The sequence below is a fragment of the Heptranchias perlo genome, chromosome 13 (assembly GCF_035084215.1).
Source record: "Heptranchias perlo isolate sHepPer1 chromosome 13, sHepPer1.hap1, whole genome shotgun sequence".
In the NCBI taxonomy this organism is placed as follows: domain Eukaryota; kingdom Metazoa; phylum Chordata; class Chondrichthyes; order Hexanchiformes; family Hexanchidae; genus Heptranchias; species Heptranchias perlo.
In genome coordinates this window covers 20,281,604-20,308,334 of record NC_090337.1, presented here as the reverse complement: position 1 = coordinate 20,308,334, position 26,731 = coordinate 20,281,604, and the positions used below count along the sequence as shown (strand labels likewise).

The 26,731-nt window shown below is 42.8% G+C and overlaps 1 protein-coding gene across 7 annotated transcripts in view; it reads right to left on the bottom strand.

The window, feature by feature from the left end:
* mecom (MDS1 and EVI1 complex locus) overlaps nucleotides 1-26,731 on the bottom strand; it is a 649,231-nt gene that overhangs the window by 385,934 nt on the left and 236,566 nt on the right. For all 7 annotated transcript variants that reach the window (XM_067995110.1, XM_067995114.1, XM_067995111.1 and 4 more), the window contains exon 2: nucleotides 22,141-22,478. In XM_067995110.1, the coding sequence (XP_067851211.1) occupies nucleotides 22,141-22,478 (338 nt within the window). The remainder of the gene's footprint in view (nucleotides 1-22,140; nucleotides 22,479-26,731) is intronic.

The window sequence follows — 26,731 nt, the reverse complement described above, 5'->3', positions numbered from 1 at the left end:
CTGAATTTGGCACAAAACGCATCGACAAATAGCCATCAAAGACATCGCTGCTCAAGTCCCCTGCGTCTTGACTTGTGCCTCGATGGTTTCCATCGCCTTTTCCTGTCACCAAATAATTTAGTTCATAATTTCACTGCAATGTCACACCTATGGTCATTTTTTTGGTTTCAGTAGCCAGTTTGATATTAGTTAACAAACAGTGCTGTCACACAAGGAAAGATCACAAACTGGGGTCTGGAGTCAGAAAACAAGACAAGAGCCAAGCCATTGGAGAAAGAACCACTGAAGCAACACTGAAAGAGAAAGGGTGAAGCACTTTGTTAAAACTTATATATGTCTTTTTTTTGTTTATTTTTAAAAATAGCTCATTGCAAAAATACAGGGATTAATTTTCAAAATTCACTGCTAGCACCAACTCCACGCTATATATAATATCTTTGTGCATCTGATATCCATCAACGTTTTAAAATCTAATGTTCGTGGAGGGATGGTCTGTCACATAAATATTATTTTTAAAAGAATCAAATGCATATTTTGCCAAGTGATATTGCAGGCAATAATATATTTTATTGAGACAACAGGCTCAGAATTAGGTGACACAGGCGAATGGGATCAATTGTAGTATTTTAGTTGACTAGATGTACTGGGTGATACACATGCCTTCACTTCCAGAGAGCCCTTATACTGATTTGTATGATGGACAATGTGGTTGGTGTTAGACTAGGTATTCAAGAAAGCAATTTATATATGCATGAAAGTACGATGATGTGCATGACCCCCATTCACATCATTACTGTTACCGTGAGATCTATGAATTTTGCTGGATTCCTATCTACAAAATAAAATAAAGAAATAAAAAATAGCAGCTTCATCGGTGAAAGAGGGCAGTGAAACAGACAGTTATGGCCTGCTGTGTACTAGTTGTGATCCAGCGTTAGACCGGGTACAAGCAAACTATATGCTTTAGGGTGAATTTTCTCATCCCACGATCGCAGCAGGGAGGCATGCTAAAAAGGAGCACAGGTCAGAGATAGGGTTACAACACTGCAGCCATGATTTTCTGACCCATGCTCCCCTTTACTGCGACTCCCTACTCAGAGCATGGGGTCATCGAGTTTACCCTTAGTTTTACACTTGTCCTCAGGGCACTGTTGTTTTATACAAATAGATAAAAGTCTTTAAATGTGTACTGTGTTTTAGGGGAATAGGCATATTCCAGCATATCAGCTGCTATCATTTGAAACATCGTCATCAAAATGAAAGAAGGTAGGATGCTGTAAGTCCACAAAGATTTTTGAAAACTGCATGAACTGTCAACTTGGCTCAGTGGTAGCACTCTCACTTTCAGGTCACCCCATCCACCATCCTAAACATTCACTCCCTTCACCACCGGCGCACAGTGGCTGCAGTGTGTACCATCCACAGGATGCACTGCAGCAACTCGCCAAGGCTTCTTCGACAGCACCTCCCAAACCCGCGACCTCTACCATCTAGAAGGACAAGAGCAGCAGGTACATTGGAACAACACCACCTGCACGTTCCCCTCCAAGCCACATACCATCCTGATTTGGAAATATATCGCCGTTCCTTCATCGTCGCTGGGTCAAAATCCTGGAACTCCCTTGCTAACAGCACTGTGGGAGAACCTTCACCACACGGACTGCAGCGGTTCAAGAAGGCGGCTCACCACCACCTTTTCAAGGGCAATTAGGGATGGGCAATAAATGCCGGCCTCGCCAGTGACGCCCACATCCCATGAACGAATAAAAAAAAAGGCTGAAGGTTCAAGCTCCATGGCAGGACTTGAGCCCATAATCTAAGCTGCCACCTAAGTGCACTACTTAGAGAATGTCGCATTGTCAGAGGTGCGATCTTTGGGATGAGATGTTAAACTGTCTGTCTTTTCAGGTGCACATAAAAGATCGCATGACACTTTTTAGAAGAAGAGCAAGGGAGTTCTCTCATGTCCTGACCAACATTCGATTCTCAAACAACACCATCAAAACAGACTATCTGGTCATTTATTTCATTGCTGTTTGTGGGACCTTGCTGTGTGCAAATTGTCTGCTGCATTTGCCTGCAAAATAACAGAGACTACACTTCAAAAATAATTAATTGGTTGTGAAGTGCTTTGGGACATCCTGAGGATGTGAAAGTGCTATATAAACGCAAGTTCTTTCTTTTCTTTCCAACCAAGAGCTTGCAACAGCTATATTGACATTTTTGAAAGGGTAAAATCTTCATGCAAAAGATATCTGCAACCTACAGATTTTTGTTTTGAAAATTAACTGCTTGTATTTTTCTCTTTTTGCTGCAAATCATTTATTTCCCCTGCAAATCTTCTCAAAAGTATGCATATATCCCTGGCCAATAAAATTTCTGCATACATGTCCTAATTTTGTTTCTCTATACCAAAGGTTACACTTAAAAAAACAAGTGATGCCAAACTACCTCACAGGGCGCTTGGTGTCATTGGGGTAGATCTTGACTTTGTGTGATGGAGTAAAATGGGTGATAGCGAGTCGGCAGCCCATTTTACATCTCTTCCGATTTTTATTTCTGTTGAAGCCCTACTCACCCATCACTCTTAATCTCACCAACCTACATTGGCTGCTGGTCCACCTACACCTCAAATTAAAAATTCTCATCCTCATGTTTAAATCCTATCATGATCTTGCCCCTCCCTATCTCTGTAGCCTCCTCCAGCCCTACAACAGCCACTCGCCACCACAAACTTTTCGTTCCTCTGACTTTGGCCTTTTGTGCATCCACCTCCCTTTGCCCCACCATTAGCGGCCGTGCCTTCAACCACCATTTTCTGGAATTTCCACTCTAAGCCCCTCCACTACTTCACCTCTCCCTATCTTTTAAGACCATCTTTAAAAGACCGCTCTTCGATCAATCCTTTGGTCACCCCTCTAATATCTCCTTCTTTGGCTCAGCATCCTTTTTTTTCTCTCACACCTCTGTGAAGTGCCTTGGAATATTTTTTTCTGTGTTAATGGCTTTATATAAATGCAAGTTTTTTTTTATTCGTTCATGGGATGTGGGCGTCGCTGGCGAGGCCGGCATTTATTGCCCATTCCTAATTGCCCATTAGAAGGCGGTGGTGAGCCGCCTTCTTGAACCGCTGCAGTCCGTGTGGTGAAGGTTCTCCCTCAGTGCTGTTAGGAAGGGAGTTCCAGGATTTTGACCCAGCGACGATGAAAGAACGGCGCTATATTTCCAAATCAGGATGGTATGTGACTTGGAGGGGAAGTGGAGGTGGTGTTGTTCCCATGTGCCTGCTGCTCTTGTCCTTCTAGGTGGTAGAGGTCGCGGGTTTGGGAGGTGCTGTCGAAGAAGCCTTGGCGAGTTGCTGCAGTGCATCCTGTGGATGGTACACACTGCAGCCACTGTGCGCCGGTGGTGAAGGGAGTGAATGTTTAGGGTGGTGGATGGGGTGCCAATCATGCGGACTGCTTTGTCCTGGATGGTGTCGAGCTTCTTGAGTGTTTTTGGAGCTGCACTCATCCAAGCAAGTGGAGAGTATTCCATCACACTCCTTACTTGTGCCTTGTAGATGGTGGAAAGGCTTTGGGGAGTCAGGAGGTGAGTCACTCGCCACAGAATACCCAGCCTCTGACCTGCTCTTGTAGCCACAGTATTTATATGGCTGGTCCAGTTAAGTTTCTGGTCAATGGTGACCCCCAGGATGTTGATGGTGGGGGATTCGGCTATGGTAATGCCGTTGAATGTCAAGGGGAGGTGGTTAGACTCTCTCTTGTTGGAGATGGTCCTTGCCTGGCACTTGTCTGGTGCGAATGTTACTTGCCACTTATCAGCCCAAGCCTGGATGTTGTCCAGGTCGTGCTGCACGCGGGCTCGGACTGCTTCATTATCTGAGGGGTTGCGAATGGAGCAATCATCTGTGCAATCATCAGCGAACATCCCCATTTCTGACCTTATGATGGAGGGATGGTCATTGATGAAGAACTGAAGATCGTTGGGCCTAGGACACTGCCCTGAGGAACTTCTGCAGCAATGTCCTGGGGCTGAGATGATCGGCCTCCAACAACCACTACTAACTTTCTTTGTGCTAGGTATGACTCCAGCCACTGGAGAGTTTTCCCCCTGATTCCCATTGACTTCAGTTTTACTAGGACTTCATGGTGCCACACTCGGTCAAATGCTGCCTAGATGTCAAGGGCAGTCACCCTCACCTCACCTCTGGAATTCAGCTCTTTTGTCCATGTTTGGACCAAGGCTGTAATGAGGTCTGGAGCCGAGTGGTCCTGGTGGAACCCAAACTGAGCAGGTTATTGGTGAGTAAGTGCCGCTTGATAGCACTGTCGACGACACCTTCCATCACTTTGCTGATGATTGAGATTAGACTGATGGGGTGTTAATTGGCCGGATTGGATTTGTCCTGCTTTTTGTGGACAGGACATACCTGGGCAATTTTCCACATTGTCGGGTAGATGCCAGTGTTGTCGGTTTACTGGAACAGCTTGGCTAGAGGCGCAGCTAGTTCTGGAGCACAAGACTTCCGCACTATAGCCGGGATTTTGTCGGGGCCCGTAGCCTTTGCTGTATCCAGTGCACTCAGCCGTTTCTTGATATCACGTAGAGTGAATCGAATTGGCTGAAGATTGGCTTCTGTGATGGTGGGGATATCAGGAGGAGGCCGAGATGGATCATCCACTCGGCACTTCTGGCTGAAGATGGTTGCAAACGCTTCAGCCTTGTCTTTTGCACTCACGTGCTCGACTCCGCCATCATTGAGAATGGGGATGTTTGCAGAGTCTCCTCCTCCCGTTAGTTGTTTAATTGTCCACCACCATTCACGACTGGATGTGGCAGGACTGCAGAGCTTTGATCTGATCCGTTGGTTGTGGAATCGCTTAGCTCTGTCTATCGCATGTTGCTTCCGCTGTTTAGCATGCATGTAGTCCTGAGTTGTAGCTTCACCAGGTTGGCAACTCATTTTTAGGTACGCCTGGTGCTGCTCCTGGCATGCTCTTCTGCACTCCTCATCGAACCTGGGTTGATCCCCTGGCTTGTTGGTAATGGTAGAATGAGGAATATGCCGGGCCATGAGGTTACAGATTGTACTGGAATACAATTCTACTGCTGTTGATGGCCCACAGCGCCTCATGGATGCCCAGTTTTGGTTGCTAGATCTGTTCTGAATCTATCCCATTTAGCACGGTGGTAGTGCCACACAACATGTTGGATGGTGTCCTCAGTGCGAAGACGGGACTTCGTCTCCACGAGGACTGTGTGGTGGTCACTCCTACCAATACTGTCATGGACAGATGCATTTGCGACAGGTAGATTGGTGAGGACGAGGTCAAGTAAGTTTTTCCCTCGTGTTGGTTCACTCACTATCTGCCGCAGGCCCAGTCTGGCAGCTATGTCCTTCAGGACTTGGCCAGATCGGTCAGTAGTGGTGCTACCAAGCCACTCTTGGTGATGGACATTGAAGTCCCCCACCCAGAGTACATTCTGTGCCCTTGCTACCCTCAGTGCTTCCATCAAGTGGTGTTCAATATGGAGGAGGACTGAAGTTGTTGTTTGTTGGTGGCCATTGTTGTTGTCGTTGATGATGACAATGATAAGTTCAGTGCCCGTGAATCAGTTGTTCCATGAAGAATGCTTCATAGGAGTAAAGATGTAGTTAGAATTATAGAATCATTACAGCACAGAAGGAGGCCATTCGGCCCATCGAGCCTGTGCCTGCTCTTTGTAAGAGCAATCCAATTAGTCGCATTCCTCCGCCCTTATAGAATCATAGAATCGTTACTGCCAGTTGGCAGCGGGGTGGGGGTGGGGGGGGGGCGCTGGGAGTGCAATTTGCAAAGATTTAGGCATTATTCAAAATTAGTAATGCTGTTCTAAAAGGTAACATTTTACACAAACACACAATGAAATTTGCAGTATATCAACAAATGATCCAATCAATCCCTTCTGATGTTTGGCCACATTAACTACAATTTCAAACTGAGTCACCAACCATCCCTAACATTCTGTCCATGGCTGGAGTCCATGTTGTGAGATGTGACCAGGTAGTGCTGCAATTATACAAATGCACGTCAATGCATTTTTCCCCCCTTTAGATGGGGGAGGAGGGCTTTCTTAGGAAGTACATATTGCACCTTCTGAAATATGTTGACAATTCTGAATGATCCTTTATTATTGTGTTTTATTAAAATACATCCTGCCAAAATAAATGCTTCAACAGCTGAAACGCAGATTATTTATATTGGCAATCAGAGTAATAACTCACCATTTCTGTATTATTAAAGTAGAGAAATTTATCAAGACATTATTGAAAAGTTGTTAACGCTGGTATCCCTTGTGGCCTGCCAGCACAGTATCACCATGTACCCCCAACACAGTGACCATCAATCACCCAGTTCTCCAGATGGCCCATCATCTTTATCACTCCCAGGTTGGTGACATCACCTGTTCTCCCATCTGAAATTGATGATGAAAGCAAACAGATCTATCTTGCTTACATTTACCAAATCAATTTAATTTTACAGGCCCCAGTGTTGGTGGCATATTGACAGTTTGTGTTAATGGCATCTACTGCGTTTAGTGCCTGGAAGAGCCCTCTTTGAATATCAACCTTGCATAATGTGGCATTTCATAATAAATTTTTTACAACATATTTACTTAATGGAAAGAGTTATGGCTCCCTGTCAGAGCAGCAATTAAACATATCGAGGACTTTTGGAGTTCTTATCTTTCTTCCTCCTCCTTTAGGCCAAAATATATTTATCTCTCCTCTTCCTCCCATGGGACCAGTGTCTCATAACTGCTCTAAGTGCATTGAAGTAAAGTTACCATAAATTAAAGCATCTATTAAAAATTTAAAAAAGTCATTTTCATTCCTGGGATAGTGAGTTATAAGCAAAGTAGTAGGATGACAGCTGGCTACTAAACGTAGTGAAATATTTGGAAGAGCAAGAGCAGAGTAAAATCACTGGCATGGACATATTGATACTTTTGTATTTAAAGTCTAGTCCAGTTATATTAAGGTAAGAATGATCTTTGACAAAGAATTATTTTATTAAAACCCCAATGGATCTCCTATGTCGATGCTCACATGATAAAGTCAGAGGATGCACTATTTTACAATGATAGGAGTGTTGTACTATGAAACTTTCATTTTAATCAGCAGTGTGTTTTAAAGTGCTGATGTTATCTCCCTCAACCTGTCTCAGAGTAAAGGAACTTTCCAGTTGGTTACCGTAAGGCTGCTTATACAGTCGGTATGTATTCAGCTTAATGGCAATTTAATCCTAATTTAAAACCGTGCTGGTGAGCTGAGCACTTGCAGACTCAACTACCAAATATCATAGCAACCAGTTGCAAACTTCACCACCTGGGCGCACGCTCCACCCTTTTGTCCCTGAATTTTGAAATCCAGATCCTATAACTGATGTATGACCCCAATTTGTATAATTAAGCAACCTTAGGCCTGTTTCAGGTGGGTGAGCTGCTTGCCTATTTACATATGGCATCAAGTGGGTCTTCAGTGGAACTGAATATCAGTTGCCGCTTATAACAGGTGGCTAATGCGAAACCACTTGTTTTGCGCTGCCGTCCAAACGAGTTTCTACCGAGTAATTATTGTTCCAGTCCATCTGTCGTCATACTTTGGATATTGCACAGTTTGCCTGCAGAGAATCATACTGGTGTATGTTGGGCTTTAATAAAACAAATATGGCAGCAATGTTCAGACCATGCAATAATTCCATTCTCTGACAGGTCATAGGATTAACCTCAAAAGGTGAGTAATGTCCCTATCCTCCAGACAATATGATACCCGGTTAGAAATGGACCCTATACCCCACACAGTCAGTATCTATGCCTCAATTAATATTGTGATATAAAAATGATTTGAATATTTTTTGACAACATGGAACCATAGAAGACTTCAAATATTTATCCAATTTTACTGTAAAAGATGCAATGGTTTCTAGTCCAACCACACCCACGTTCCATGCTCCTTGCTCCAACAATCCTCTGTGTAAAGAAATTTCTTCTAACCTCTCTATTCACTCTCTTAGTGACAATTTTAAATTGATGACCCCTCGTTACAGACTCCCCAACCAAACCTAGTCACTGGATCAAAACTTTTCATAATTTTAAAAACTTCTATTAAATCCCCTCTTATCCTTCTCTGCAGCAATTGAACTAGTTCCAATATCTCAAGTCTCTCCTCATAACTGTGGAGGGTGATTTTGAGGGCCTCTGCCCGGTAGGAACAGGATGGCAGTGCCCAGAAAATCATGGCACAGTATGTACTGCCCCACTCCTGCTCTCGATCTGCCTGACACAAATTTCTTCAGGACCATCACCAGGAAGACCCAGGCCCCTGCCCGTTTCACCGGATCTCCAGCCTCCCCAAACTGCCAAGCTGTCTGCCACTGCTGGTGCAGTGTGTTGCGGCAACTAAAGAATTACAGGCTTTGTGATATTAATGCTGATGTAAGAGGTGTGAGTGTATAATCTTTATATGTATACTGAAGTTATGCTAGCCACGAGACAACCAGTGTGACCACAAGGCATAATGGGAAGCTTGACCAAAAAGGACTAAAACATAGTATCAGCAGTTTAACCATAGCAGTTGTCATAAACATGTTTTCACAAAACCTTGTAACAAGAACAATGGACTAAGATAATGATAATGGGAGACCTCGGACACCGGATAAGGGGAATTGTAAACCATAGGAAGGCAGAAGTAAGACCTTAAGACAGTTGAGAGAACAGGAACAGTTGAGATAACAGGAACAGCTGCTCCTGTGCACGTGCGAGACTCCATGATGACTATGGGCAAGGTATAGGCAGGACCTAGTTGGTCATGTGCACGAGGCCACCAGATTGCTGCCTGTCAGTATCAACCGTACTGTGTACAAAGCCTGATGAAATTGTTTAATCGGAGAGACTCTTGGCTCTCTAAGGCTCTCCCCTGCATATGCTTGAATAAACTCTGCTTACGAAAGGCTCTCCGGACTCAGTGTGGGTGATTTGAATGGTGACCGAGACGGTCACTACAACAAGTGCTTATAGCTCCACTGATTGTAAGCAAATCAGGCTTGGCCCCGGAAAATGGCTCGAGCCTCCTGCCAAGGATATTGGTACACGACAAGATTGTACCGCCCACCAGCTGCCTGATATTCCCATGGTGAAGATCGCTCCCATAGTTTCCCATCCCTGGCATCAGCCTGGTGAATCTATGACATACACTCTCTTTAGCTTGAATGTCCTTTCTATAATGGGATGCTCAAACATCTCACAGTACTCCAACCCAATGAATGCTTAGTACAAATTTATCCCAACTTCTTAACTCTTGTACTCTATGCACTCTATTTATTACACTTAAAATTATATTTGCCTTTTTAATGGCTTCATCTCCCTGCACTTGCACTTTCAGGGAGTTATCAGGAAGTATCAGCCTTGGCTCAGTGATAGCACTCTCGCTTCTTAGTGGATTCAAGCCCCACTCCAGAGACTTAAGCACATAATCCAGGCTAACACTTCAGTCCAGTACTGAGAGAGTGCTACACTGTTGGAGGTGCCGTCTTTAGATGAGAGATTAAACCGAGGCTCCAGCAGCCCTCTCTGGGCATGTAAAAGATCCCTTGGTACTATTCAAAGAAGTGCAGGGGAGTTCTCCCCGGTGTCTTGGTCACTATTTAGCCCTCAACCAACATCACTAAAATCAGATTATCTGGACACTTTCCTCACTTCTGCTTGTGGGATCTTGCTTTGTGCAAATTGGCTACCACATTTCCCTACATTACAACAGTAACCACACTTCAAAAGTATTTAATTGGCTGAGAAGCATTTTGGGATTACCTGAGGTTGTAAAAGGCACTATATAAATGCAAGTTCTCTCCTTTATGTATCTGAACCCCTTGGTCGCTCTATTCAGCAACACTCTTCAGTATCTTTGCATTAAGTGTCCGCTCCATTCCTTGATTTTCCTCCTAAAATGTATTACCTCACACTTATCCATGTTAAATTGTATCTTCCACTTGTTTGCCCATTCTGTTAACCTGTTCACATCTTCCTGCATTATTTTACAGTGAAAGAGAATTATTAGCTGTCACTGGGACTGATAGAGATGTGTAACAATAAAGCTAAGGAATTGTTGCTAGGCTAGATGTTAGGCTATTGCACAATGTGGCGCCGGGGGGCAGCAGTGGGAGAAACCACTGTCAGCAGTCAAGCTGTGTATGTGCAGACCCTCTTGCTTCGGCAAAAGTCCGCCCTTCGTCCAATCAGGGGACCAATCACAGCATGACAACTCAGATCACCTGAGCCAATGGTATGTGTACTGTCTAGAGAACACTGTATTCAGAAAAGAAACTAAACTTTTGTTCGTTCGTTGATGACTGCCACCATGACTGACGTACTGTAATAAAGTTCACCTGAACTTACCACCAGACTCAGAACCTTTCTTTTCTTGGAAGCGTCGACCTGCTGTATCACTTGGTCCGCAGAAAATATGAGGTCTTACAACAGTCCTGCTCACTGTTTGCCAAACTTCCTACCTTTATGTTTTCAGCAAATTTCAAATCTGCTTGTTCCCTGTGCCCAAGTGAAAATCATGTATATATACTGAGAGCAGAAGTGGACCCAACACTGTCTCCTGGGGCACACCACATCCAAGCCTTCACCAATCTAAGCAACACCCACTTAACCTAACTCTTTGTTTTCAGTCCGTCAAACAACTTTCTATTCACGCTGCTACATTTTCTCTTATACCTTATGCCTGCATTTTTCTAACAAATCTCTTATCAAGTGCTTTCTGGAAATCTATATAAACGATATCTACTTCATTCCCTTTATCAATCCAATGTCATTTTTTCAAAAAAAATGTATTAAATCTGTCAAATGTGACTTGTCTTTAACAAATCCATACTGCCTGTCCTTGATAAACACAGGCATTTTTGAATGCTTATTAATTTTACATTATCTGTCAGCTCTGTGATAGTTGATTGATCATAAGAGATGATGGGCTAGAAATTGGGCTGTGTAGTGTTTGTTGTTTCAGCACTACACGGCCTCCCGAAGTGCGAAGATGATGTCTTGGCTGCACACGCACCCTTCCAGTGTGACATGTGCCGGACGCCATCTTGGTATAAGTATTAGCGCATGCGCAAATACCGAACGACGGCTGCAAGTAAAGTAAGGAGAAAAAGGATACAATCAGTGTACAACAATGATTTAAAGTGATCAACACCATTTTGGGATTTAACGCTCAACTCAACGCACAATCTTAACCACAACCATCTGAACATGTCTTCGAGTGTCTGGAGGAACCCCCACCAGTGCTACTTAAAGGGACCATGCAGGATTTATAAGTTAGTGGCTGGATTATTGCTTCCAGCTGCTGATGCATTTGTAACTGTTTTTAGAGGCCTCCTAGACTTCAATACTAGGACGCGGGGATATAGCCTAACATTTAGAGCCAGGACGTGCAGGAGTGAAGTTAGGAAACGCTTCTACATGCAAAGGGTGGGAGAAGTTTGGAACTTTCTTCTGCAAACGGCAGCTGATGCTAGTTCACTTGTGAATTCTAAATCTGAGATTGATAGATTTCTGTGAACCAAAGGATATTAAGGGATATGTGGCTAAGGTGGGTATATGGAGTTAGGTCACAGATCAACCGTGATCTCATTGAATGGCGGAACAGGCTCGAGGGTCTAAATGCCACTGCCACTTGCTGCCTCCTGTTATACGCCACCTTCTCCCGCAAGAAAGCGGGATGTGTGTCTGGGTGATGTGCCTATCATGATTGAATAGCTGCCAGTGTGAGTTGTGGGTGGGCGGCTTGCAACAGTGGTAATGTGTAAGGGTGAGAGGAAGCATCTGATTGGAAGAGTTGAATACTGATGGAAAGAGTTTGTTGGTATGTGGTTGTTGGGGGGTGTAGTGCGTGGAGCAGTGGATACGGCTAATGGTGCAGTTGGTAGGAGATGTCACTTGACAGTTGACCTCACTCACCTTGACCACTCGTATCAAAGCACTGAATTTCTTCCTGCCCATATCCATGTTCATGGTGCTATGCGCCTGGTATTGACTTCATCCCCTGCTGCCTCCCGCTGCCTTTTGGGCACATGTCTAGAGTCCCTTCCTTCTGTCCACCTCTTGCACCGAGGTCTCTAGTGCATCAGCAGAGAACATTGGTGCATGCACTCTCGTAGGCCTGGTACCAACTTGGACCGGCAGATTGGAGAGGTCTGGTGTGCAGATTGGAGGATGTAGGATTTAGTAGTGTGCAACCTTTATTCAATGTTTTAACATAACTCATCAGCGGAGGATGTCTCTAAAAATCTCTTAAAGAGATTGGGGCTCCCCCTGCTGGTGGAAAGTGCACATTTACTTCAATCGTCATGGAAGGCCGGGTTTTCAACGTTGTTTGACGGTGAGTACTGAGGCTGGACGAAGTTCTGGTCCTGCTTGCGCAGGGGCCATTGGGCGCGGGTTAATAGCAGATCGTGCTTCCCACGCCCAACAATAGGCCTTATTGAATTTTCTCCCCGATTTTTCCAAGTGATTTTGCTGCATTGTAATGAAATTCTTGAAACAGTAATACACAAGGTGCTCCTCTCACAGCTTCACTAGACAACATTCCTGCAGACACCATTTAGGACTGAGTTAAAAGATTTCACTTTGAAGCTCTGCAATTTAGCAAATAATTTTGGATTAGTTGTAATATGTAATGTGTGCTGCAACATATTACATCATGTGGACTTGAGATCCCTGAGCCCTGAAAGGGTGGAGAATTGAAGGGTGGGACTTCATTATCCTAATATAGACTGGGATAGTAAAAATGTAAAGGGCACAGAGGGGGAGGAATTCATGAAATGTATACAAGAGAACTTTCTTGAACAGTGTGTTTCCAGTCCAACAAGGAAGGAAGTAGTGCTGGATCTAATTCTGAGGAATGAAGTGGGGCAAGTGGAGCACGTATCAGTGGGGGAGCATTTGGGAAACAGTGATCATAATATCATCAGGTTTAGAATAGTTATGGAAAAGGACAGAAGAACAATCAAGAGTAAAAAAATACTTAACTGGAGGAGGGCTAATTTCAAAGAGTGAAAAAGGGATCTTGACCAGGTGGATTGAAATCAAAAATTGGTAGGCAAAACAGTAATTGAACAATTGGAGGCCTTCAAGGAGGAGATGGTTTGGGTACAGAGTAGACACATTCCCACGAGGGGGAAAGGAAGGGCATTCAAAGCTACAGCTCCCTAGATGACTAAAGATATAGAAATTAAAATGAAACAGGAAAAGGAGGGTAAGGTTCATAATTACAGTAGAGAACCAATCTGAATACAGAAAGTACAGATGGGATCTAAAAAAGGGAATGAGGGGCAAAGAGAGATTATGAGAATAGATTAGCAGCTGACATAAAAGGGAACCCAAAACATCTCTTCTAAATGTAGTCAAAGGAAGGGTGGGGCTAAGTAGGGACAAAAAAGTAGATCTTCTTGTGAAGGCAGAGGGTGTGGTTGAGGTACTAAATTAATACTTTGTATTGGTCCTCACTAGAGAAGAGAATGCTGCCATTGTAGCAGTAAAGGAGGTAGTAGAAATATTGGATAGGATAAAAATTGGGAAAGAGGAGGTACTTAAAAGGTTGGCAGTACTCAAAGTAGAACTGTCACCCGGTCCAGATGGGATGCATCCTAGGTTACTGAGGGAAGTAAGGGCGGAAATTGGGAAGGCTCTGGCCATAATCCTCCAATGCTCTTTAGATATGGGGGCGATGCCAGAGGACTGGAGGATTGCAGATGTCACACCCCTGTTCAAAAAAGGGGGAGAGGGATAAACTTAGCAATTACAGGCCAGTCAACCTAACATCGCTGGTGGGGAAACTTTTAGAGACAATAATCCAGGACAAAATGAATTGGCACTTGGACATGTGTGTGCCAATAAATGAAAGTCAGCATGGATTTGTTAAAGGAAAATTATGTTTGACTAACTTGATTGAATTCTTTGATGAAATAAAGGAAAGAGTTGATGAGGGTAGTGCGGTTGATGTTATGTATATGGACTTTCAAAAGGCATTTGATAAAGTATCACATAATAAACTTGTTAGCAAAATTAAAGCCCATGGGATTAAAGGGACAGTGGCAGCGTGGATACAATATTGGTTAAGGGACAGAAAGCAGAGAATAATGGTGAACAGTGTTTTTCAGACTAGCGAGAAGTATACAGTGGTGTCCCCCAGGGATCAATATTAGGACCATTGCTCTTTTTGATATATATTAATGACTTGGACTTGGGTTTGCAGGGTGTAACTTCAATGGTTGCAGATGACACAAAACTCAGAAATATAGTAAATAATGTGGGGGATAGTAACAGACTTCAGGAGGACATAGACAGACTGGTGAAATGGGCAGATACATGGCAGATAAAATTTAACACAGCTAAGTGTGAAATGATACATTTTGGTAGGAAGAATAAGGAAAAGCAATATAAACTAAATAGTACAATTTTAAAGGGAGTGCAGGAACAGAGAGACCTGGGGTTGTACGTATACAAATCTTTGAACGTGGCAGGATAAGTTGAGAAGGCTGTTAAAAAAACATCGAATCATAGAAAGGTTACAGCATGGAAGGAGGCCATTCGGCCCATCGAGTCTGCGCTGACTCTATGAAAGAGCAATCCAGCTAGTCCCACTCCCCCACCCTGTCCCCGTAACCCTGCAAATTTTTTCCTTTCAAATACTTATCTAGTTCCCTTTTGAAGGCCATGATTGAATCTGCCTCCACTACCGCCTTGGGCAGTGCAGTCCAGATCCTAACCTCTCGCTGTGTAAAAAAGTTTTACCTCATGTCACCTTTGGTTCTTTTGCCAATCACCTTAAATCCATGTCCTCTGGTTCTTGACCCTTCAGCCAATGGGAACAGTTTCTCTCTATCTACTCTATCTGGACCCGTCATGATTTGGAATACCTCTATCAAATCTCCTTGCAACCGCCTCTGTTCCAAGGAGAACAATCCCATCTTCTCCAGTCTATCCACGTAACTAAAATCCCTCATTCCTGGAATCATTCTAGTAAATCTCTTCTGCACCCTCTCTAAGGCCTTCACATCTTTCCTAAAGTGCAGTGTCCAGAACTGGACGAAGCAGTGTTTTATAAAGGTTCATCATGATTTCCTTGCTTTTGTACTCTATGCCTCTATTTATAAAGCCCAGGATCCCATATACTTTTTGTAACTGCTTTCTCAACCTGCCCTGCCACCTTCAACAATTTGTGCACATATACCCCTAGATCTTTCTGTTCCTGTACCCCTTTTAGAGTTGTGCCCTCTGGTTTATATTGCCTCTCCTCGTTCTTCCTACTGAAATGTATCACTTTGCATTTTTCTGCGTTGAATTCCTTCTGCCATGTGTCCGTCCATGCCACCAGCCTGTCTATATCCTCTTGAAGTCTATCACTATCTTCCTCACTGTTTACTACCTTCCAAGTTTTGTGTCACTTGCAAATTTTGAAGTTGTGCCCTGTATACCCAAGTCCAAGTCATTAATATGTATCAAGAAAAGCAGTGGTCCCAGTACCAACCCCTGGGGAACACCACTGTACACCTCCCTCCAGTCCGAAAAACAACTGTTCACCACTACTCTCTTAGCCAATTCTGTAACAATGTTGCTACTGCCCCCTTTATTCCATGGGCCACAATCTTGATGATAAGCCTACCATGCAGCACTTTATCAAACACTTTTTGAAAGTCCATATACACCACATCAACTGCATTGCCCTCATCTACCCTCTCTGTTACCTCACCAAAAAACTCTATCAAGTTAGTTAAACATGATTTGCCTTTAATATATAGGATCCAGGGCTTTATTAATAGAGGCATAGAGTACAAAAGCAAGGTAGTTATGCTACACCTTTATAAAAGAAACTAGTTAGCCTCAGCTGAAGTATTGTGTTTAATTTCTGGGCACCACACTTTAGGAAGGATGTCAAGACCATAGAGAGGGTGAAGAAGAGATTTACTAGAATGGTACCAGGGATGAGGGACTTCAGTTATGAGGAGACACTGGAGAAGCTGGGGTTGTTCTCCTTAGAGCAGGGAAGATTAAGAGGAGATTTGATGGAGGTGTTCAAAATGATGAATGGTTTTGATAGAGTAAATAAGGAGAAACAGTTTCCAGTGGCAGAAGGGTCAGTAATCAAAGGACACAGATTTAAGGTGATTGGCAAAAGAGCCAGAGGCGACATGAGGAAACATTTTTTTTCCGCAGCGAGTTGTTGTGATCTGGAATGCACCCTCAAAGGGTGGTGGAAGCAGATTCAATAACAACTTTTGAAAGGGAATTGAATAAATTCTTGAAGGGAAAAAATTTACAGGGCTATGGGGAAAAAGTAAGGGAGTGGGACTAATTGGATAGCTCTACCAAAGAGCTGGCACAGGCACTGATGGGCCGAATGGCCTCCTTCTGTGCTGTATGGATACTATGAACTATGAATGGGTGCATCGGCTGCTGGGGAACTGGAATTTGGGGTGGAACCTGGTTCTGCTGGGATTCCACCCTGTGCAAGAAGCACTGTGAATTCCAGTCAGGGAAGCGAACAAGTCCTCCCTCACTTCAAAGGGGTGGAGTTCCTTGGCTACCCCAGAAATCTTGCCCATTACATCCTAGAAAGGCCTCAAAGGAATTCTCGCCAGCTGACTGCTGGCATGAATTCCTTTGAGGCCCTTGGAAAAGGCCCAGAACCTGCCAAGAGTGAGGTAATTGATTCTGGAGGAGGTCAATTACCTTTCTTCAAATGGCTCCCTCAAGAGCTGGAGAAACTTTTACTCACTTTTTTTTATTGGCCCGGAAAGGGTCTCGGGTTTTTCCTAGTGGACTGGCTGTGGGCTGCTTCACCGTCTGCTGGTGGATCAGGGTGGGCACCTCTGATGCACCCTTACAGATGCAGGCCACCTGCCGGATTATGCTAATAACTGAATCCTCGGGATTTGGGACGGGTTGTGCTTTCTTCTGTGTCTGTGCACTTAAATCCTGCTCTGCCACACTTCCATAAGCAAAGCGTGCCATCAGGATTTCGGGGGTCTGTGTCTTTAACCATGAATAAAACCAATTGCTTCTTGTTTGCATTTAGAAATGCACTGCAGGAAAAGTCTCACTGGTCCATCCAGCCTGTCCAACACAGTTTTGATGCTTAATGCATCACAATACAGACATTCCCCACCCCACCTGGAGCCATGTAATGTAATCTCCTGGGAGAGACGATAAAACACATAAAAACCTAGGCCAAATAGGGGGGAAAAAACTGTAAAATGGACATGTGTATCTGGTATTTAGCAGTATTGAGGAGGGGATGGAGTTAGCTTCACAGGAGTTGGGGGGGGGGGGAATCCTGGATTTTAGTAGTGTGGGTGGTTCCCTTCTGGCAACAAAGGGGGAACCTGATGCTTGGGGATGTAATGTGGGTGTATGAAGGTATAACCTGAACACCAGATTTTATGGATGCCGCACTGTCATTAAAGTTATTTACATCTACGGGAATATATATTTTTAATATAAACCAGAAAAGATCCTCAATAAAAAGATCTTTATTGTAGATTACTTTAACACAAATCCTGACTCATGATAATAGTGATGATGTGGGTGACATTAATGTTTCTGCAAAGCAGAAAAAACAGTACACCACCTGACTTGACCTGACCTCACTCCAGAAGGGACAGAGTGAAATCTGCCCTCCAGAAAAGGCAATCTCACATCTCTTTGTGTTTGACATTATAAGGTTAGACCTTCAGTGCCATGTCAAACCAGGTTCCAAATTTAGTCATGGGGCCTTTAACCAGAACTTACTTAAATTTGTTGAGAGTTCGGTTGCTCTTGCCTGTGCTCTCAAAACATTTAAAGCTGCATGTCCAGGAGCAGAGCTCTGCACATGTGTATAAGCATCTTTACACAGAGCTCTCCACTGACTGGGAGGATTCGAACTAAAGCCAGGCATTATAAACAAGGTGGTGCGTGGCTGTAGGTGTGGTAGCTCAAATATAAATGCACCCTAAGAGATAAAAGTACGTCACAAATATTAGCGTTTTATTGTTTTTATGAATTATTTAAGTGCTGTCTCCCTTTTGATGTTGTTTTTAAAAATCCCTTCAAGTGATACATTGAAGCTTTTTGCCAGTGCCCCTGACACCATTTTCCACCTTTCCTCAGAAATCTCAGAAGTTGAGCTCTTATCATTAGGACAATTATGAGCATGAGCCCATGTCCAACAACTCTGTGGGGCTGTGTGCTGGCACCAAACACGTCTGCACCTATTTCCCTAACATCGAATGGATTAGAATGCATAGAGAGCTGGTAAAAGATGGAATCGATCAATACAGAGGGTAGAAGTTGTGATATGATTGTAAATACTCACAGATACCAAAGATATTCTAGAGACCAGTGACCTGTCACAAGATTATCCGATGTGCCTTGTCAGCAGTTACTGAGATCTCAGTTTCTTTTAAAACGAGCTAAGCAGATAAACAAGTCACTAAGGTTATTAGAAGGCGTTTTTTCCCTCTCTTGTTGATTAAGATATGGTCGATTCCTTTTCTTCACAGTTACTGCTCCACTGGGCCACACTGCACATCTGGACTGGGACCTCAGCACGTTCACACTAAACCCCTGGTGACAAACTGCAAAAAGGTTTGACCTTTGCTCTTGTCCTGTGACCCCCCTTGTTCGATTTGTACTTCAACTTACCAATACCTGATTAGATAATGCCTCGTGCTGGCCTTAAAAATGAGATAAAAACTAAATTTATGACTTGAGTCCAGAATAGGGCGAGTGCACTCTAATCACATTCAACTGATTCCCTGTCGGGTCATATTTCCCATTTTCATTTTCAAACTTCAGCTTCTCTTTAGCACATTTTATTTATTGTTTGTTATTCCTGCTGCTCATCTCAAGCAAGTTTCTTTTCAAAGTTTTGATTTCTGGTCCAGTCAAGCAATTAGATAACTTCAATTGTGGAACCGGATGTAGTAATATAGCCACTTAAACATTGCAGCCTGCCTTCTGGTTGGGTCCACTGCAGTCTGACATGGATTTAGATGATTGATATTTGGATATACTGAAGTCATGTATCAATAATAGAATGAGATTGTGCACCTTGTGACTAAAGTACAGAAACTCCCCAACCCAAGCCAATGTGATGAATTTTGTACATTTCCATTGCCTTTTCTGATGAGAAATGGTGAGTTTTCCTGAGTGGCACAGAAAAGAAAATGTACATTTTTAAAAAAAAACCTGCACATTGGAAGTTGGTATTTTTTACAAATTTATCTGGATCATTTGATTTCAGATTGGTCCTGAGTGTTGGTTTAGAGTGGGGCTTTTCGTTGTAATTATTTTTAACCTCTCAAAGTTCAGATTTAAATTCACACAGAAATTAAATGATCCACAATCCCACTGTGATTTCTGCAGCAATTTCATCCTAATTGTAATTATTTAAAGAGGTATCAGCAACAGCAAAGGTTATTGATGTACGTTTTTTTGCCAATACCTTTGTCAATACGCCATGCAATGGCCTGCATCACATCATCATCATGTAATTAGAGAACATCACATTGTGAAAATGGCACCATTTTGCTTTCACATTATTATGTCTTTGCACTATAAAATGACGCACATCATTTCTAGGCTATTTTGCTCTTTGAAATAATGGTAATAGCCCTTTAAAGCTGAAATATTTTAATCACAAAGTGTTGGCCAAACCTTTTTATTAGTTGGTTTCAAACTCATGCCGTGATGGTGCACATCATGGTGAGCTGTACTATGTCACTAGCATGGGAGATCATTGTGACAAAATGACACAAGGCTCTTCTCCCTTGTAGGAAAGTGACATTAATGTGGAACAAGGTCAATGTATTTTTGAGGGCTGTGAAATCTGCTCCTCCTTGGGACTTTTTGTCCTTGCATTCCCTTTCAGTTATGAAGGTCCATCTTGACTACAGTGTCCCTCTATGGTCAGCTCATAAGAGCTGCAATTCTGTCATTGGAGAGGTGACAGTTTTTCTGTTCTAAAGTCTCCTCAAGCACTTCTGAATATTTGACAGCTGGTCACTAATTGAAGCAACATAACGGTGATCTGGTATGTGCCCAGCAGTCAGTTGGAATGAATTTTTTAATGAGAAAACCTTTTTTTCTTCCTGGGTTTATTTTCCATGAGTATTTTCAGAAATATTATAAAGTTTCATCTTGAGCCTTCAACTTTACAAGATTAAATAACATTAACATCACTGAAATGTAGAGTGGAAATTGTGATAGCTGAGTGTCAGTTTGGAGTGACAAGAATGTGATGCCAGATCACATTACAATTCTGGCAGCACATTCCCTGACATGTATGACCAGATTGTATAATCATTCCGCAGTCTGGCATACGTGAAATGTTCACTCCTCTGATACCTCATCGCATTTGTAGAAGTTGCTGTGCAGGTGTCATTTTGCTGGCAAAACTGTGAAAAATGTTCAGGTAGATTTGTGGAAGGTTGGAGGACAAATCCTTTACTTGATACCATATAGCCTTGAGAAGGATATTCAGTGGTTTATGAATCTTCAATTAAATGACTGCCATCGACACGTCATCCTATATAATTTTTACTATATATTTACGACAGTCTTCAAAATAATAATGATTGTTAAAAGCTAATATTGAAAGAGACTCTTATGATGTCATCATTGCTGAATAAGATTGTTGCAAAATTGACAGGAAGCTATAATAATGAAATTAGTTTTCAGTATTATAGGAGAAATATAAGGATATTAGGAGCCTGGGAGAATATTGCCTCGTGTTTATGATGTGTTAGCGACATCATAAATATAGTGGGATGTCGCTGCCTGGGCATAAAAGTGGCTTTGCAGATTGGCTGTCCATTACAGAAACAGCTGAATATCAGGTGGTTTCATAACAGGCAGCCAGTTTTATGCCTTAGCGGCAAGTTGAAAATCTACCACAGTAGGTAACTTCTTCTGATCAGTATTTCTGACGAAATTCTAAATTTGTTCTTTTTTAAATGCTTTTCTAATTTTGCTAGAAATAATAAAGATGAGAAATCTTCATGCTACATTGACAATGTTGGTAACACATAGTCACCAGAAGAGTCCTTCTCCCCCAGTAGATGTTGCATTGCCATTATGCTACATTCCACATTTGGAAAAAAGAAACAAAGATGTAAATAAATAAAAGTTCTTGTGCTCTGTGTGTAGGCTGCTAGTTACATCTGGGGTCATTATTATGACATAGCTAATAATTTAACCAGTCACAGTACAAAAACCATGAACAGTCACACTGCCATAATACCAACAGTTCAGTTGGTTGTTGTACTACTGTATAATTGCTATCATAAAACGATCATCATACATCAGTATTTCTGCACCAATCACCTGTCAATCTTTAGGAATCTGATCAGATAACGTTTATTTCAGGTACTATTTTTGGTAAAAACAATAAATAGAAATAAGTGAAATATAATAAAAAATAAAGATGTTGAAATAAATTGTACTGCAGCAGATCGAGTAGCTACCGAGGCAGCATCTCACCACCAACGTGAACAGCATTTTGTGAGAGTAGCATTTTTGGAGTGGGCTTGTTCCAAGAACTATTCCTGCTTGAAAACTCTCACGAGAGGTAGTAAAGAAACCTTTAAACCAGTACTCACTGGGTAGATGTTCAACTTGCCACCTGGGCAAAGGGATAGCGTTGCGAATCGGCCGCCCATTATCGAAACTGCCCGATTTTCATTTTCATTGATTTCAGTAGAAGTGAAAATTGGGCAATCTTTCTATAAGGGGCAGCTGATTCACAATGCTAGCCCTATGCCTGGGTGGTGAGTTGAAAATATATCCCACTATATCAAAGGCCAGACATCCCTGCTTACCATCAAAGCAACAACTTCAAGTTTTGCTTTGTCTGTGATGGAACGGGACTAGTTGTTCGGCACACCAAGAGAATGAACACATTCAAAAGCTAAACACGTCATGATTTTTTTTAAAAATCCACATGAAAAGGAGATGATCACAGTCCAAACTAGAAGCTTTTCCAAATAACACAACCCACTCCCCCCAAACTATAGACATTTGAAATTTATATAAATTAAAATATATGCTTACTTCCCAGCCGTGAGAAGGATCCTTCAGGCTTGATAGCTCTTCTCCCACATAAGGGCCAAGTTTTTCACCCACTTCAATCTTTCTCTTAGTCCATATTCCTAATCCGGCACCTGGAATGCTTGACTCACGGAGTTCAAATTCTGGTGGAATGGGAATATCATCAGGAATATATATGGGAGCTTTGTAGGGGTAGCCCTCCTTTGGTGTGAAGTCTTCATTAGATGTGGCAGGCGAGGAAAGATCTTGTGCACTGAGAGACAGAGGCCCCGTCTCGTCATCAGCATTGAGGTCCTCTTCTGGTGCAATCGCAGAGTACCCATCGTACAGGCCATCATCACCTAATTAGAAAGATAAATCAAAAATGAAAGAGTTGGAGACTGCAAACCAAAGATCATGGTAAAAATTATGATTGATATTTCATTGAATTTGGAGTGAAGTGAGGGTATTGCTGTCAATTTAGATACTAGTGATAATCTCAAGTAACATTTGAGAATTGAGGTCACTCTGAATATCAATGGAAACCTAGGAATGAAGTGAAAAATTGGGGTCATCCAGGGTAACAGGGAAAACCTGGGATAAAGGGAGAAAATTGAAATAACTCTGGGTGCCAACAGAAAGCAACAGTGAAACCTGACCCAGTCACTCTGGGAATCTAAACTGGGGGAGATGGAGATAGAAACTTGATGTGAAATTGACCAAGATTGCCAGAAGCAGCAGAAAAAGGAAAAAAAAACGTGGCCTGTCATGTTTTAGATTAATTACTGAATAATCATCCATAAAATATTAATGAACTCCACACTATAACATTCTAAGCTTTAATATATATATTATAAAAGCATGCATTATTTATCAGCACAATAAGTGAGTCCCATAGTAATAGTGCCAATATTATGTTGACAGCATCTCCCTATAACCGACTGGGTAAAAAGCTCAAATATTTCCTCCTTAATTGCCATCGGTGGCACTTTTAACCATTTTGTAAAGTATATTCCTGACTACTCTAGGAAAGAGCCTATTAATGTACATAAAATCACAACTTGAATAAATGTGTCATGAGTAAGAGGTTAAAATTCTCTGGTTGCTTTCCTATGTACCTTACAACAAAAGCTAGTTAGCTCCCAAAGAATCTTTTTACTGAAGATGACTCACTCCTGGAGTTTCAAACTGTACTGGATTATGATCGTACTGTTTAATATCATTAAACATCATTGCGATCCTGTTAGATTCTATACAAATTAGAGAATACAATGAAAGCGTTATAATTTTCCCTATCAGACAGAACTTTTTTGAATTTGATACAATGTTATGGGATTTTGGTATTAGATGGCCAATACCTTGTTTTGGTAAGGGGGCAGTTTCTCTGCCAGTTGAGCTGCTAAAAATGCCACAGTCGGCCCTCTTACATATTCCACCCAATTTCAGCTCTGAGCACAGGAGACATAAATCTTTTCTACTAGACACCCCGTTGGTCCGGTTCCTGACAGTGAAGATATAGAAATCAGTACAAGTCATCATCGCTCTCTCGGTGCCATCAATGACCCTTGTGACCCACAAGTGCTATCAGCTGCTGTTCCCAATGTATAATTTAAAGGTCTAAATTCACAGTTCTATTCCCAGGGCGAAAGAGGACATATCTTTAAGTCACCCATACCGCTTCCTTCCTTCATGTAACAATGCAGCTAAGTTTCATTTATCCCAAAATCCCTCTGAAACTCTTTAAAATAGTAGAAGGCATAGTGGGGGGAAATTTTCACTGTCTGCTGGCTGTAGCAAAATTAGAAACTCTATAAGGAATGGGTTTATGATTTCTTGACATCTAATGCACAAAGAAAACCTTCCCTTTTGTTGGGTTTCAAGACCATTCTAGTGACAATAGTTAAAGCTCCAATTAACTGCAATACAGATCTGACTTTTTGGCCTGCAGTTTAATATGGAGGCAGGAAGAGGGCCGGGTTGGGGGGGAGGGGGGAGGTTTGTCGGACATGAAACCCGGAAGTGAAGTGAGCGGGTGGAATCTGCGAACGCAACTTAATTGAAGGATAAAAATGTTACTTCCGGGTTTCACGCCCAGCAGCCAGCCAGATTGAGAGGCTGGCTGACTGTCGGGTGGGAAGGCCTGCGGGATCGGAGAGGAGGGAGGGAGAGATCGCGGGCCATGGAGGACATCGGTGGCGGGGGGGGGGGGGGGAAGCCGGGGAGAAGATCGCGGACTGTGGAAGACATAGGGCGGAAGGGGGCCGTGAAGGACATCAGAAGAGGGAGCCGGGGAGAAGATTGAGGGCCAGGAGGTGAACAGGTTGAGAGAAAAGTTGGGGAGATCACAGGTTAAGAGAACAGTTGCAGATCGGAGGTAGGGCGAGAAGTTGGAGGTGAGAAGTTGGCCATCGGGGGGAGGTGGGCAATCTGCCATTGGGGGGAGGGGGGCGGGTCCTCAGTCATCATTGTGGGCGGTGCGGGGTCGGCTGATCGCAGGAGTCTGATCGCGGCAGATAAGCTTGATGGACCCTGCCCTGCCTGGCCCACAAGCAGTGCAATAAAGACATTCACCTGCTGATCCGGGCCTTCTCACCTCTTTTTCACTGGCGAGATTCACGAGCCCCAGGAAACCCGCGCTGGAGGCATTAAATTTAAAGTTGAGTCAAATTCAATTTAAAAAGAGCTACTTAACGTCTCACAAGGACATTAATTGATGCTATAAATACCCGCCCACCTGAATTAATTAAGGTCCCGACTGCGGTAAGTTGCTTACTCACACGTGTCCAAACACACCTCAGTTAAATCGGGAAGTGGGCGAGTTGGAGCTGGGTTGCGATCGTGCTCCAAAAATCAAATATTTTAACTACCCACCTGCCCCAAAGCCACCCATTCTTGGGGGTTAAAATTCCCCCCTTTATACCATTTGCATCAGCTTGATATTTTCCTTAATTATAATTTATTTCCCCTATACTTTGCTTCAGTTTCAGGTCCCCTGCCCAACTCTTGTTTTCTGCTGAGACACCATTAAGGGTGGTGATATGATCAATACAACACATAACTTCTTCACCAGTGGCTGCCATTCTGCAATGTGGGACTGTTCCTCTCAGTTTTCTTTCATCACCTTCCCCCATCCCTGAAATCAAAGATTCCATTTCTATAGGATAATCAATCCAGCAGTCTGGTGAAGAAACGGTGAGACTCATTCAATAAGGACAGATGTAGAATGTAAACAGGATAATTGCCTGCCCTCTTCTACTGAACCCAGTTACCAACCAACCAGCCAAATCTGTTATACTAGCCTTGATCATCAGCTACAAGCAACTCTGCAGCATGCACTGTATTAAACTACTTGGACACTAGCCTTGCATGCCAGGCTAAGACAGGGGAGTTTAAATGCCAGTCAAGGATGATTTACTCCCACTAATGTTAAGAAATATTTAGCACAGAAACATTTCCAAAACATTACTTCTCCCTTTACTTAAATGTTTATAATAAGATCATCTCCGACAGAAAAAGTACAAATTTTTTTAGATGGTAACCATAAGGAGACACTGACTCATGAAAAAATGTTTGGCAGGCCCTTGCTATTTTGAGAGAAAAAAGCCAAGTGCATGCTGTCGCACACAAGTGATGTGGTGGTGTACTTCAACACAACTTACATCGTCAGATCATGTGGTTTAAACAAGCTAACAAAAATGTGTTAAACACTTTTTCATGAGCACACCCCAGTTACATTGATTTAGCAGTGCAGAAATAGTGGAAAACTTAGGACATGGCGATTGCTTTTCAACGTTGAGCGATGGGGCCTGATTTTTCAAGCTTTATGCTTACAGCGGGGAACCTCTCTTGCCAGTAGCGCGTATCGGAAATTCAGGTGATGCAATGTGCGTGATCGTCCGATTGTTTAAATTAAGAATTGGAATATTGTGCGTAGCCCACCCCCAGTTTTCCAATGTGCACTCTTGCCAGGTGAAACGAGCTACAGCGTAAAGTTGGAAAATTCCCCTTGTGACCTCCACCTTAAAAACTTAGTGATGTATAAGTAATATCTTCCAATGCATAGTCCAGTGACTTTGGCTCCTGAATATATTTTTCCCTTTTATTCTCCATCTCTCCTGAATATGGTGACTCATGCTGATGTATGATTACATGAGTGCTGGTCTGACAGGAAATTTGTACCAATGATACTTTGTATATACTTGTACGAATTTCCTAGGACATTGATTCAAGTTCTTACAGATTTACAGTTAAATGTCTTCAAATCCTGCAAAATTGGTACAATGACTTATATAGACTTCCTGCTGCAATGGTTCCTCTCAGGTATCTCATTCAATTAGCTATTCTTCACATGTGAGACTTGATAGTAAGTTTCACTGGGCTATTTTACCATGATGGGTATCACATCCAAACCTGATCCTGTCCTCACCTGACGTCTAGACATACACATTCTCCAGCAGGAGTTTCTGACTGCAACTAGGAACGGGAATACTGGGATGTTTTTCTCCTCCTTAGTGGGGTGCTGAGGCCAATGAGGTCACCCCAGCTAAGATCAGACAACTCAGCAGAGGGCAGGGATTGAACCTGGAACCTTCAGGGTGTATGTGGCTTAGTACAA